Source organism: Notolabrus celidotus, chromosome 7 (assembly GCF_009762535.1).
Source record: "Notolabrus celidotus isolate fNotCel1 chromosome 7, fNotCel1.pri, whole genome shotgun sequence".
NCBI classification, from domain to species: domain Eukaryota; kingdom Metazoa; phylum Chordata; class Actinopteri; order Labriformes; family Labridae; genus Notolabrus; species Notolabrus celidotus.
The window spans coordinates 921,455-937,104 of record NC_048278.1 but is presented as its reverse complement, the minus strand read 5'-3'; the positions used below and the strand labels follow the sequence as shown (position 1 = coordinate 937,104).

Sequence of the window (15,650 nt, the reverse complement as noted above, 5' to 3'; positions counted from 1 at the left end):
CCGGTGCTGTGAGGCCGACTGTCCTGATGTAAGGGCTGGAGACACCGCAGCCCTCAGAGAGCCACCTGTCACCGCTAAATGAGATCTGGTTGGCTCACGTTCAAAACCGCATCGAGCAGGAATAACATACATCACACTGCGTGACCGCAAGTGTAACACACACACACACACACACACACACACACACACACACACACACACACACACACACACACACACACACACACACACACACACACACACACACACACACACACACACACACACAGTGTGTGATGTTGTTGGGATAATGACAGAGGGCGTGCAGCTGGTGGAATTACAGTTATAACTGGCTGTAACAAATAGCCTCAAACATGAGACGGTAACTCACAAGGAGAGGTCAGCAGATCTGCAGATTGATTTAAAGAGCTGTATCGGTTTCTTTGGAGCAGGGACCACAAGCTGCAAATACTAAATTGGCAAATTGTTGTGAGTTGTCTTTTCACACATCCAAAAATAATTATTCTCCACACTACCTGCTGTATATGCAGCTAAATATGTGGCTCTTTAGCAGCTTAATGCTACACATGGTTCAGAGTGCAGTATGCCACTTTTTCTGATGTTTGATCAAGAGGTAACCATAGAATGTATAAAACATGAACACAGCCACAGTGACAGCATGCATTGGTTTCTGAAATACTGACATAGCTTTCATTCAACCTAGAGTAAATGTCCCTAATTTTGCCTGAATATGCGAAACTTTCAACCTCAATATCATCAAACCGTTGAGTTAGAAAAAGATGCATCCCCCTGTACAGTGAGCACAAACAGAGTAATGCTATTCAGACCAAATCTGTATTTCCTACCAGGCTTGAAACATGTTGATGTGTGCTGCTGCATGTAGTATTAAAAAATGAGGCCAATGCAGATGTGTGATAATCTGAAGTTTATGGCCTGCTCCACACTCAAGGAAAACCCTATAGAGCCTGTATTACATGCACTAAACATGCACACACACTGATCTCTCCTGCTTGATCCCTTCACACCCCTGTAACGCCTCTCAGCAAATATCACGCCTTCAACTGGCAATATAAAAGCTCTTAGAGCGCAGTGTTGTTTTTAAATCAAAATAAAGAAGTATAATAAACATTAACTGTTCTGCATGAGTCAGGATGTTGCTGGGAATATTGCTGCATCAACATTTTCCCCACAAGTCAACAACAGGTGTGTCTTTTACCACTTCATGTCAGGAAATTAGTAGAAATAAGTCAACAAAAGAATAAAACATGTTACAGTGACTCAAACTGTATCCATACATTAAAGTAAAACCTCTGCTGGAACATACTCGCCTTGTTTTTCTTGGTGTTTGGTATCGTGAGGCGCTGGTCCTTTAAATGTGCAGACACTGATTCATGAGGCTCAGGCTAAAATCTCTCTTTAATCATCTGCCTCAAAATACCAGACTGCAGCCGTTTAGTGACGGCCCGACACAGCACAGTGCGGGCCCTTAAATATACTCACTTATTTGCTGACCCTTAACTGCACTTGTGATCCTCCATCACGCACACACACACATTCACAGACACACACACACATTCACAGACACACACACACACACACACACACACACACACACACACACACACACACACACACACACACACACACACACACACACACACACACACACACACACACACATAGTATCAAGTTGAAACCTGCATCAGCAGCACCATGCTCCTGCCCTGCCAGACATCTGGCTCAAAACATGGCATGCCAGGGAAACCACACTGGGCATGTGCAGAATGCAGATCACATTTAAATCTTAAAAAGAACATGCCAAACCACAGCAGCCACGAACCAGTATCATTCACAAACACGTCCAGGGGGAACATTCATTCATGAAACTCATCGCCTCTGCAGAGTCGAAATTTTCCAACCGTAGCTTCAGAGTCAGTCTGTCCCTGCTGACTCAGAAACCTTTACAGTGTTTGTCACTTCAAAGTAATCCCAAGTACAAACGTGTACAGACACACACACACACACACACACACACACACACACACACACACACACACACACACACACACACACACACACACACACACACACACACACACACACACACACACACACACACACCTTGGGAGCACTTCAGTCAGAGACCAGCCTTGAGTCAATAGTGCAGAGTAAATATTCCTAATGCTGTGTGGGCCGAACTGAAGGCAGCGAGGGGGCTGTGAAATCTCCACACAGGGTGACGCAACCGTTCAAAGGGCGCTATTCAAACAAAGATGAAACAACACTGCTCGCCTTTATTTTTACCCGTGAGCTTGACTTTGTCTGCGGGTAAATAAGCAGGTTGAGTTGGACTGTTATTACCAGAGTGAAGTGTTGAGTTCAGGGTCTTAAAGGATGCACAGTTTTCCATGCAGCACAGGAATCTTTGGCTCTATCTGCTGCTTCCTTTATAATCACAAACTTCAGTTAAAAATACCCAACACTGTCTCTTCCCTGCCGACATAAGAAGCAAATGTGGTCAAACAACAGCACCCGGAGCACCTTGGTCAAGTTTGGCAAGTCGACGATCTTAATCCCAAAGAATCCAGACCTCCAAGGAAAGAAAATCAAACTAGAACACGTGGCCTTCAGGGCTTGTTCGCTCTTCCCTCAGAGATTTGTTTATTTCAGCAAAACCTGACCCAACATGAGAGCTGCAGGCCCGAGAGGCACTTTGGAGAGCTGTAAGCCTGGGCTAGGGTGTGGTAGCTGATGGTTATATTAAGGTTTTAGCTGACCGCTGACTGTCGTCAGATTTCACAACATCAATACAAGCACAAACACACAACCACATGTGATCACCCGCTGCTGTAGCTTCTTTAGAAATAACTTGATGGAGGAATAATAACGGACAGAAAGAGAAAAGAGGAAGTGATTACTAAAAGTGTTAGTCATAGAGGTGAAAAGTTCTCTGCTTGCAACAACTTCTCCATCAGATCTTGGGCCAACCAGTGTTAACAAACAAACACATTAACTCTCTCTTGGTTTCTAAGAGGAAAGTAGGGCCAGCAGGGTTCAGGAGGCTACAGCAACATCAGGAAATAACCCGCAGTAAGATCTGAGCACACCACTGGGGTCCGGTCTCTCCTAAAACAGACACTCTGTCGACCCAGTAGGATTGTGGGTGCACATCCTGTGTTGGTGATAAATGGATCCATCTACCAGGGATCTCTGAGCTCCATGTGATGAACCTTACAGAAAGCCTGCCACACATGTGTCCATGCCTTTTGACCGTCTGTGCAGCCAGTACAAATCTCGTTACCGATGCCACTTTTTCTCCTCCAGGGAGAATAGCATGCATCAGCTGAGAACACTGCACTGTATTGTATTACTGATTCTATCCAACTTGTGGTCAGTAATCTACAAGGCTCTTTTAGCATTTTGCAAGATACTCTGGATGACTTAAAGCTGGTTCTAAATGCTGACAAAACAAAAGTAATGCTATTCTCCAGAGCCAGATCAATAGAGCACAATTATGTAAATATAGTCACAAAAACAGGATTAAAAATTGAAAGAGTCACAGAGTATAAATATCTAGGTGTTTAGATCGATGAAAACCTCAATTTTAATATACATGTTAATAATCTTGCAGACAGAAAGTTGTCTATTTCTATAGAAACAGATCTATATTAACAATGTTTTGGAGGAAGAGGGTTGTGTGGGCTGTTTTTATATCAGTCTTGGATTATGGGGACATAATCTACAGAAACGCACCATCCTCAACCCTCAAACGCCTTGACTCCATTTATCACTCTGCGTTACGATTTATTACAGGTGATCCCTTTAACACACATCTGTGCGTTCTCTACAATAAGGTTGGCTGGCCCTCTCTCCATGAAAGACGCCATATCCAATGGTATCTTTTTATCTTTTTATCTATAAAGCTGTCTTTGGAAAATCATCACTGAACATCTTAATTACCCAGACCGTTTATATCAGACCCGCACATCAAACCAGCTGCTTCTGCATGTTCCTCGGGTTCGCTCAGAACTGGGAAAAACTGCCTTTTGTTTCTCTGCTCCTGACTCCTGGAACAAGTTACAGCAACGTCTTGAATTCAATGCACCTTTACCTTTTGGACAATTTAGAAACTGCATTTTCAACCTTTCAGCCCTGCTTTGTAACTGTGTTAGCTAGGTTAACCTGTATATATGTATTGTATCATTTTAATCAACAGTCTCCTCCTATTTTAGTGCTTTTATAGTCAGTCCCATACACCTCCTTTTATTTGCATTATTTTAATTGATCTTTTAATTGCTTTTATCTCCAAATCCAAAAACATATCCTATTTGATGACTTTTGATACTCTTGATGCCTTGTTGTTTGTTTATTGTTTGTTTATTGTTTTTTTCCAAATGTCACTGTAACTGACTCGATATCATTGTAAATGAGGGTTGCCCATCAATGATCTCTCGATGATAAATAAAGCTTGGTTGATTGATTGATTGATTGATTGATTGATTGATTGATTGATTGATTGATTGATTGATTGATTGATTGATTGATTTGGAAAATAAGACAATCAAGACATCTCCACTAACCCTGTTCTGTAAAAAAAAAAAAAAGAGTTGGACTTACCGGGCTCTGTAGGATCTGTGTGACACGTTTCTTCTGCTCCAAAACGTTGAAGTCCTGTCGGAGGTCCGGCGACATGTTCCTGGCCCTGATGTACTCGGGATCGTTGACGTCGATCCGGTCGAAGTAGCGCTCCTTAGTCCCTCCAGTGGGCGGAGGAGGGGTTGTCACCACCCCTTGATGGCTGTCCACACTCATGCCTGCTTCGCTTCACTTGCTCGCTCTATGGCTGCCACTTGGAGTCTCACCTGAGGAGAAGAAGAGAACAGAGAGACAGACCTTTAGACTAAAAAATGTTAAGGCAAATGGGGAAATATTTATATTGTTCATTTAGAAACTTGTGTGCTCGAATGTTTTGAGGGACGTCACAGAACAAAACACAACGCAGCAGTATTCAAAGCTACGATGACAGTGAAGTTTAGAGTTACAATTCATTTTGAACTCTACTCCATACTTATATTTGTCAAACTGAGCAGAAACATCAGGCTAATCTTATTTACCAACAAACAATGTAATAAATAGTCCAGCATCAGCAGATAACAGAGTCCCGGTGTGTGTTTGCCAAACAGGAAAGGGACGACCCTGTTATCGGACATAAGAGAGGTGCAGCACTTGGTTTGTCCCAAAAATAACACGCTCCTGTGCTGTCCTTACGGCACAGTTTTTTTCCATACGCAAATAGTGTCCCAACCGCACGTAGGCATTAGTCAGGTCACAATGACACACCAACCAACAAAGCCTACAGGGAGGACAGGAGCCGCTATGTTTCAACATGCAGGCCTTGACTTGGTGAGGTGGTTGACTCCCAGCGTTCATTCTCAGGTCACCTGGCATGACAACAAGCGTTTATGCAGGATATACAGGGATTGTTACAGTAAAGCAACAAGTGAGACAAACCCGCTCAAATCATTGTTATCATGCCAAAGGATGAAGCCAGAACAGGCCGAGGGAAATCCATTTAAAAACATTGTTACTGTACGTCAGTTTTTAAACTGTGATGTAAAATACAATCAAAATAAATCTGAGAATAAAAAAGGAAACCACAGCTGACATCATTTGACTTTAGGTGCAGTAGCTAATTACCAAAAGACCAATACATTTTACACACACGACTACACACCAACAAAATATATTCACCCGCTTGAAACATGACAACCAAATCATGTAAAACAGCATTTTTCAGGATCCCTTTGCAACTTGTCTGCTGTTGTGGCAGCGAAGGATAAGCTGGTTGTGTATTAGGGAGAGGCGGGGCTTAAGTGAGCCCTACCAGATGGTGTCTTGGCTTGACCAGCCGTGCAATGAGAGAGAGCGAAAAAGAGTTTCAGAAAAGTATCCCGCTGCGTCCCATCTTCAAAAAGCCCCGTGGTCATCAGACAGCAGGAAGATCAAATGCAGAGAGGTTACTCTGCCAGAAGCGACTCAGTCTTCTCTTGCAGCCTGTTTCTGGTCTCAGCTCTGTGAGAGGGGGCTCATGAGGTGATTTGTTCTGCACATGCCGTTAAGCTACTAACGGAGGTCAAAAGCCACTTAAAAAGATGGTCGAGATTAGTGGAAGGAAAACCAGCTCAGTGAGTAGAAGAGGTGAAGTCAGACAAAACAAACTGCCAAGAAATGCTTAGAAGTGGAAGTGTGTGGAGGATTTAAAGCTGAATAATCACTCATAACAACACATCTCTATCTATTGATGTATGATAGAAAACTAAGATAAATAAGCAACACTTTGTTTTCAGGGACAGCTCCAAACACGCCTCCTTTTTGAGCATCGTGCTGGTGATAACATCAATATAACCCCATGACAGGTGATGTTTTTAAAATGAGTGGACTGTATACTTGAGACTTTGGATTCAACCCAATAAAAACACATACAGTGATTCTCTCTGCTATTGGACACTGTGCCTTGTAACCCTGTCACACAGCAACCTTTGGTGTCGAAAAATGAAGAGGTGCAAAATCCTGCAGTTCCACAAGTGTCCACTTGAGGCTGAGTATAAAACATGTTTACAGTCTAATACAAAAAAATGGTTTAGGTCTGAATCAGTATTTCACTGTTCATTCACACTGTACATGGGGTGAATGTGTAAAACTGTAGCAGAAGTTTTTAAAAGTAAACAAAGGATTCTTTGATCTGTCTTTTAACGTAGTGTAATTTCCTTTTAGCTATGGACTGCATTATTACCATTGTATAATACTATTTTTATTTAATTCATTTTATTCTATCTTATTATATTTTATTTAATATTATTTTTTCTGGTATTTATCTGATTTTATTTCATTCTCATTTGATTTGATTTTTTCTGAGACTTTTATCTTATTTTATTTATTTGATCGTCATGATTCATTTTAAAGTATTTTACATCCCTTTCCTCTCCACTGTTTTCTGTGTCTGTTCCTTTGTGAAGCACTTTGGGCTGCATGCTTGAATGTATGAAAGGTGCTTTATAAATTAAAATAGAGTAGTGCTATTCATTTTGAAGACAATAAGGTTAGAACTGCAAGAATCTTGCACACTGTCCAACTTGCAAATGGCAAACATTTTGCAGAAACAAGCAAAACAACTTAAAAAAAAGTGTGGCTACCAGTCTGCGCCGAATCAGTATCACGGCATCAGGTGTGGGCAAATCAAAGAAATAGAAAAAAGAGACGAGTCTTTGACTAATTGTATGAATAACAACTAAAAAAGAGAAGCAATCGAGCAAAAGTGTGTAAATTAAACAGTTTGAATAAACAAAAACAGAAGTGTATCAACAAATCAAAAGTATAATGTAGGAACTTAATGAGTGGCTGAGTTCACTGACAGGCAAGTTCACTAGGAGACCAAAGGCCCGCCTCAACTTCACCTCTTTGCCTTTTCTAAGTCAACCAAATGTTAGATTGAGTCAGCTTTTCCAACAGGGTGACTGCCATGGTTGGGCTTCAAGACACCTCTAAGGTGACATCACTGTGAACAGGTCTATGTTGTAAAGTCTATGGTCACAATCTCTCTATGCAGATGATACACTGGTTTATCGACAAATACAATTTGGATCCCTTTATTATTGTTGTAAGATCTTCCCTTTTTGGATTGCAAAATAAGTATGCTACTACTCTGCAGTTTGTAGATGTTGCAAATGTCAAACATGCAATCATAAGTTTTAGAAAATATTATAAAAAGGAAGCTTAAACCTCAAATGCTGCAGATGTTGTGTGATGTTTTCCTGTTAAAAAGTAACTGAATCAACACAACTGAAACATTTATGTTATCTAGACACAAGAGAATCTACTGGAACACAGGGAAGCATTTAACTTCACCTGATAAAACTACAAAAGCTAGGATTTTTACATCAGCAACAATCAAAAGCGACTCTAATTGAAAGCAGCTGGGCCGCACAGAGTTATGTAACCTGACATTGAATTCATCCTCCTGTATAACTCCTGCCTTCCCTGCTCTATTTACTGAGTAGGAGCGGACAGGACAGGCTGGGATTAACCCACGAAACAATGGGTTTGTGTTGGAGGTGGGATTGAGATATAAAGATGAAGGAGGAATGGGTCAATAAAAGTAGGAAAGCAGTGGAGTTATGTGCAATTCTGCAAATACTTCAGTGCTTACAGCTTATGACAAAGCTTTTAATCACTTGTTCTTTTGTTACATTTTGCTGTAAGATGCTACGGTGCCCCAAATACTTCAGAAGACGTGCAGAGAGGCAGCTTCAATTCTCAGAAACACATCTGAGACGGTTTGTAAATGCCAGAAATTTCCGGGATGAGTGGAATTCAGCACGGCCGAAAGCAACAGCTGTAGCCTCACCAAAATAAAGTTACACACCCCCTTAAAGCTCACACCCCTGCCTCCCCCCTCACACAGTACACCACCTAGTCATACCGTCCCTGCTCAGTCACAAGACACACAACTCTAGCAGTACCCAGCATGAGCGTCCCACCCCCTCCCTTCCTCTCTGTGTTTCTGTCAATAGATCATTGTCCCCTTCCCGAACCCCCTCCGCCTGGTCTCATCCAGAGAGATCGACAGTTGGAGGTTTGGGAGGGTGACGAGGGGAGCATTTGTGTGCATGTGAGAGTGTGCACATTTAATCTGAGTAATCTGATCCCAGCATCACAGTGGTAAAGTCTATCATTCAGATTTCGTGCCTCATTGAAGACAGTCTGATTTATTTGACCACTTGTTGAATGAAAGATGTCTTCACTAGTCTCGCAACAAAGCCAGGATTTACGATGAGTTCACTGTCCAACTGGAAATCTGAGACACTGTTGGCCTTTAAAGAAATGGCACACGAGGACAGAGATGTATTGTAATGGATTTAAGCTTCATTAATCTGCGGCGGATAGACGAGGCAGGCTGTGTTTACTGAAGGGCGCTAGACTTTGACCGCAGCCCCAGGCAAGGTGACCACAACCTCTCACCCTGTAACCTTTACTGACCCATCCCCCCTCTCTGCCCCTCTCTGCCCCTCACTGCACTCAGACTCCCTGCGGACAGAGAGCGTCTCCATCAGAAGGCGAGCTGTCAATGAAAATGTCCTCATCTATAAAGAATTATTTTAACAGAGCTGTAAAACTAATCACTGCTATAAACCACGCTGTGCTTTGCATGTTTCTGGTTACCAGGAGTTACACAATGAATGGTGAGATGAATGGCCGGGACAATTGGCTGTTATTGCATAAGAGAGCTTCACTGCAGGTTTCCTCTGAGGTCCAACAGGACTGGACTCTTTAGTTCAACTAAAACTTAACAAGTTAAATTAAACTATAATTTTGCTGCAAAAAAAAAACTTTTTTTATTACTGTGCATGACTATTGTGTCCTAACATTGCCTTTTCTGTATGGTGAGCAACAAGAGGAACAACTAGAGAATAATTCAGATAAAGAAGAAACTAGGGATGTACATTTGAAGTATTTTCTGTGATAGATTTTTGGAAATGTTAACAATCAATTATCGATTAATCAGTGAAAAAACAATTATTCTTATGTCAAAAACAAACCCAAATACGTTTTTTCCCCCTAAATTATAATTTCTACAGCAACAAAATGCATATAACTGACAGTATTGAATATGGGTAACATGTTTAACACTGATTATCAATGATCATTATGTTCCTAAGAAATGAACATAACAGGAGGGTTAAGGAAGAGAAATTGTGTAACAGGTTGTTATTGCCGATTGAAACCTGGACATGGTGAGCAGAGTCCTGTCGCAAAGCAGAGAGGTTTTGTCTCACATTGCTGGTTCCTCTGTCAGATTGTTTGTCCATCTGAGAAGTCCTGAAGTGACTCATTTTATAGTGGTTTAATTAGGAATTGAATTTTTACAATCAGGACTAGTCTCAAGGTAACAAAACACTCAAAAAATCCAGCACAACTTAATCAACACAGTTAAAAACAGGATCACAGAGCTTGCTGTTGCATGGCATCAAAGCAGGTTGGAAGAGTGTGCAGAGCTAACACCACAAGCCTTCACAGGCACATTGCTCTGGTTAAGTTACCAGAAGCCTTTTCTACATCTGCAACAGCTCAGAAACAACATACGACCAGCATTTCAGGCCTATGAAAACAAAAAAGGGAATAACGTGTGGAGCTCTGAGTATTTCAGGTGCAAGCTAGTGAGGATGATGACAGTTAATCATTAAGTCAACTAAACTCAGACATCCCTAGTTGCTATCGAGTATTGACCAAAGAATCATTGAGGATCACCTCTGAGACACATCAACATTAGTCTACTTAAAGTTGTTTTAATGCACTTACAAGAAAAAGTAAAAATGCTCATCCTAGTTCATCACAAGTCACAAAGATGTCTGCAATAAATCTCTTCTTTCAACCTCCATCAGCTTGATTTAGTTTATCATCATGAATGAAAGACAGAGGAAGACAGCACTCGTCTGTTTATGTACTAATCACAGCAGCTCTTAAACGTTTCAATCACAGCTTGAGTAACTTACTAATGAATGAATATTCACTGGCATACTTTCAGTAGTTCCCTTCTTCTCTCTATTTAAGGAATCTGCAGTGTTTTTCATGCCTCAGTCAGAGCAGCAGTGGTTAGAACAACACAACTCAGCATTTTCACCTGATGACAGCCGGCTCATCTGGAAACCTACGTCTGCTCCTGTATCTGTCACTCCATCCCTCCATCTGATCCTGTCACTTTGGTGTGCTTCATCTTCCTCCACCCTTCACTCTCTGTCCATCGTTTGTCTCTGACTTTATTTTTTCTGTTTCTAAAAACTGTGAGGACGACGTGAAGCTTAGCAGAGGGACGCAACAACAAAGTCTCAATGACGCTGATTCATTTACAGCCAGCTCACACCAACACACGGGATAGGACGCAGGCCAACACCGACACCATCACCCACCCACACCTCCTACCTTTATCTTGCCAGGGGGAAGCTTCAAAGTGTGTCTGCTTAACTCTCTCCTCGCTCCCACCCCTAAAAATAGACACACAGCCTTTTGGGTTGTGTTACAACCCCGTCTGCAACAATACCCGGAAAGAATCCCTACGCCGGCTAATTATATCCACACACACTGTATATGGCACAGTGAGCGTGCACACACAAACAAACCTGCACACAAGTGACCTGCAGTGTAAAAGGCACCTCATGCACACACACACACACAAACGGAGGAGTAGGTGTGTCTTTACATGCCTGCATGACAGATCCAGCAGTGAAACTGGAAGACGGCTTGCGAGCTAAATGCTCAGCAGCTTAAATATCCTGCAGCAGATTTACTATGAGAGACAGAAAGTCCTCTTCAGAGCCGGCAGACGTGCCAGCAGTTAGTGTTTCCCTCGTCTGTTTCTCACACATGACAGCGGCTGGTTGGAGTTTAGGGGGCAAAGTTTCCTGTGCAGCATTATTTCAGAGGAGCAGTTTGGTTCTTCTGCAGGTTGAGATACATTAAAACTTGTTCTGATTCTATAATTCAGATATTTGACCTCAATTATTCTGAAATATCCTGAAGTAAAGCAACACAGTGACCTTACACTGAGTCCAGCAGCACATACAGCCTCTATTATGGTGCACATGAGAGATAATAGCCACAGCTAATCTTCTCTGGTGCTCACACTCACTGCACTGTTACTGCCAAGCGTGTTTATAGTGCAGAGCAGTGTGTGTGTGTGTGTGTGTGTGTGTGTGTGTGTGTGTGTGTGTGTGTGTGTGTGTGTGTGTGTGTGTGTATGTGCGTGTGTGTGCCCAAGCAGCCATACTAACATGGAATTCCCCTAAAACTACAAATCGGTTTTGAGGGGTGGTAATCTTTGGAGTCCTGCTTTAGCAGCTGGGAACAGAAAAACAGAGCGAGCAGGATTATAAATGAGAAATGAGAGGAAGAAAAGAGAATATAGGTCAGAGGAAATAAAATCAAAATGTGCAACCAGGTGTAACAACACAAGCAACCAGCACATAAACAAATAAGCCAAGCCCAACCAACCTTTATGTCCCCTCCTCGTCAGTGAATGAGAGAGAGCGGGCAGCAGCAGTAGGCAGCCGAGGTAAAACACATGTCTCTATTTTTCTCTGCTGCTCTCCGCCTGCGCTCAAATTCCAACACAGAGTCCCAGAGAGGAGAAGAGGGGAAGAGGAGTGTGGGAGAGTAGCACGGTTCAAACGACAGAAAGTGAGAGTCAGGCTGCAATCAAGAAAACCGGTCCCTCCACTTGCCCGTCCAGGTTTCCCATGAAGATGCTGCTCAGAGGAGCAGATTCTCTCAGATTCCTGCGGGCTCTGCTGCTCGGCGGTTATCACAGAGAGAGAGCTATCAACAGCTGTGAGTGTGTGTGTGTGAGAGAGAGAGTATGTATATGTGTGTGTGTGTGTGCCCTCTGCAAATGAGGGTGTGTGTTTGTGTGGAAAAGAAGCTAAAGGGACCACGTGATGTGGGCTTAATCCCCCCGCCCACTGAGTAGAAGCACACGCACACACTCACACACACATACAGATTCAGGCAAACACAAGTACAGGCGGTTCAACCAATCACAGCTCAGACTCACACACTAATCACTCCCCCTCCCTCGCCTGCTCGCTCTCTCTCTCTGTGTCTTTCTCTCTCTCTGTCTGTCTAGTCATCTCTTTTCTTTTCTCTCTTTTTTCTTTGATCCATTCACTTTCTGCTCACTCTCTTCCACATTCCACAATCCCTCCCCTCTCCCTCTCTCTCTCTCTCCCCTCTTCCTCTCTCTCTCTCTCTTTATGTCCCTCATTCAGCAGCACCGCCACCCCTCTGGGCGACTGTACTAAAGGTCAGTGTTTATGAGTTTGTCTGGGAGCGTTGGAACTGCAGCCCAACAACCTGCTGCAGCTAAAACTACCCAACCTTTACACACAGAGCCACTTCAGCCGCTCTGAATCACAGTCCCTCTGAACTGAAACACTGAGATCCACGAGAGGAATGTCAGAGGACGTTTTCAAAACATGTTTTTAGAATGAGAACAAAACAGTTAAAGAATCCAGGTCATGTTCAAGGTGAACTCTGAACTGTTAGAAGACACAAACAGGAATGCTTTGTACTCAAATACTTTAGTGTCACTGTGTCAGAGGATTTGACAACCTCTGAATGTCTAAGCTACAAACTGATGAAGATTTTCAGGGCTTCTGGAGGAGCCAGCTGTTTGCAGAAAGGCCTTCTTGTGCACACTTCCTTTTTCATGCATTGCTTTATGTTCAGACAGTAAATGAAGAAGTAAGATTGGACGATGCCATAGGGTACGTTAGCTGAACTTGTATGCAGATTTGTGTAGGATCATGTTATGCATATTTTGCTCTCCAAACAGCATGTTTACCTGAGTACTGAAACAATACAAATCAGACTTCAGAGACCAGAAAGCTGCTGAGACCAAAATGAAGTCCCCTGCATTCAGAGTGCACATGTATCTCTAGATGTCTGTTTTTATAGCCAAAGAATAAAAATAATCAGTCTATTAAAATGTGATGAAAATGGAAATGACTAAAGATGAAAGAATTTTAGGATGAAGTCGGACATGTAAATGCAGGACTTTTGATCTTTTCAATTAGTTGTAGAACCCAAGATTTTTCTTCTTGGTATCTACCATAGACTGTATAAATAATGGACGTAGTCTCCGTGACATCACCCATCTATTCCTGAACGCTGTTTTGAAGCCAATCGTCCGCAGCAGCCATATTGGTAATGCTGAACACAACCAGTCATACTGTGACCTAAAGAGGCGGGGTTTGAGCCTCCTAGCCAACAGCTATTTGTTCCCGCCTGTCAGTCAAGTCAGTCATGTCCTTATTTGGGCAAATCTGGTAACCTTAATATCTTCTGAACCGTCTCGTTAGAAATAAATTCACCCCCTGTACAGTGTGTGCCTATTGAGAAATTAGCGAAGTAGACCCAAGTCGTTTTTTTGATCCAGGCTGTAAACATGTTTATTTCTGCTGCAAAGATTGTCTTCTTTGAATGGGTGTGTATGTGGTTTCCGGTGTTTCTGCAGCCAGCCTCAAGTGGATTATTGATGAACTGCAGTTTATAACACTTCCGCATGGGCTTCATATCTTGAGACTGGAGGTTGCTGCTTGGTATCTACCCAAAAGGACATAATATGACCCCCAGAGAACAGGTCTTTGTAGACCTCTGCATATTACAGGCTAAAAGAACAATAGCATTAACATGGAAAAACAGAGGTAGGCTGAGTATTACAGGGTGGTTTGATGAAATGCCTCTGTGCTTGGCTCTGGAAATGATAACATATACAATGAAGGACAAACAAGAACTATTCGACAGTATCTGGGCCTATTTATTAATTTTCTTCTGGATAAGAATCTGTCACACATCTTGAGCTAGGCTGGTAAAGAGTTGGTGATGTCAGTAATTGTGGTCGTTTTTGCAGAATCTGTTTTTGGTGATTAACAAATCATCTAAGGTAATGTACTCCCTTTGGTTATCTGTATTTGATACAGACAATAATAATGTTGTAACAAATTGTAATTAAAGTTTTTTTTCTTCCTTTATTTCATAGATGTGTATATATGTGCTTGTGTACATTTTTTATTTCCTTAAGAATTTCTTTAATTTGAAGTCATTGAAAATGTAAAAATAAATTCAATAAACATATTGTTTAAAACAAAATGTGCTGAAATAATTCTAAAAATGAATTTTGATGATAAAAATTCTGAATACATCCCAATAAAAAAACAACAATGCTCAATACACAACAGAGAATACTAACTGGTGAACTCAATGATGTCTTTCAGGGTTTAAAGATGATATAAGGTTTGTCCATTAGCCTTGAATTAACTTGTAAAAACTCAATGACAGGATGAATGATGATGTTTGCTTTTTTATTGATTAAAAAAACAAACTGTAAATCTGTGAATGAATCAGGAGACACGCCTGCAGAAGAAAACAAACACAGCATGCAGCCAGATGTCACCAACCTGTCAGCGGAGTCACAATGATGCTGTTTGAGCTTCACGGTTGCTGTGTGTGTGTTTACATGAGGATCAGACACACACGGCGGGACACTGGTGTGGATTGGTTTTGGTGTGAGACTAAAAGAAGAGACTTTAGGGATAAGTTGTGCATAAAAATGTTGCAAACTACAGATTCCACAATCAAGCGGCAACCTCCGGTCTCAAAATATGAAGCCCACGTGGAAGTGTTATAAACATGACGATTTTTTTTGCCAAAATAAGGACATGACTGACTTGATTGACAGGCGGGAACACATAGCTGTTGACTAGGAGGCTCAAACCCCGCCTCTTTACCTCACACTAAGTTTGGTTTAGTTCAGCATTTCCAACATGGCTCCCACGAACGATTGGCTTCAAAACAGTGCTCAGGATCAGATGGGTGACGTCATGGATACTATGTCCATTATATATATAGTCTATGGCCCCAATGCAGATCTCAACTACTGGACTGGAGCCAATCGCGGCATTTTTTTACAGTACAAGGTTTGGAAATTTGATGCATTCATCTCACCTCTATTATTTACGTCAGCTGTCGTGAACTGAGCTCACTTTGCTGCAGAACGTAAACAAGCAAGTAACTTAACATTAGTGCAACAGAGCATGCAG

At 42.0% G+C, this 15,650-nt stretch overlaps 1 protein-coding gene across 7 annotated transcripts in view; it reads right to left on the bottom strand.

The window, feature by feature from the left end:
- Positions 1-15,650, bottom strand: part of add3a (adducin 3 (gamma) a) — a 150,682-nt gene that overhangs the window by 38,315 nt on the left and 96,717 nt on the right. For 5 of the 7 annotated variants that reach the window (XM_034688004.1, XM_034688008.1, XM_034688007.1 and 2 more), the window contains one exon: positions 4,618-4,862. In XM_034688004.1, coding sequence (XP_034543895.1) covers positions 4,618-4,812 — 195 coding nt within the window. In that variant the 5' untranslated portion in view covers positions 4,813-4,862. Of the gene's footprint in view, positions 1-4,617; positions 4,863-12,045; positions 12,444-15,650 lie in introns of those variants that run through there. The other 2 variants (XM_034688009.1, XM_034688005.1) reach the window with 2 other exon arrangements.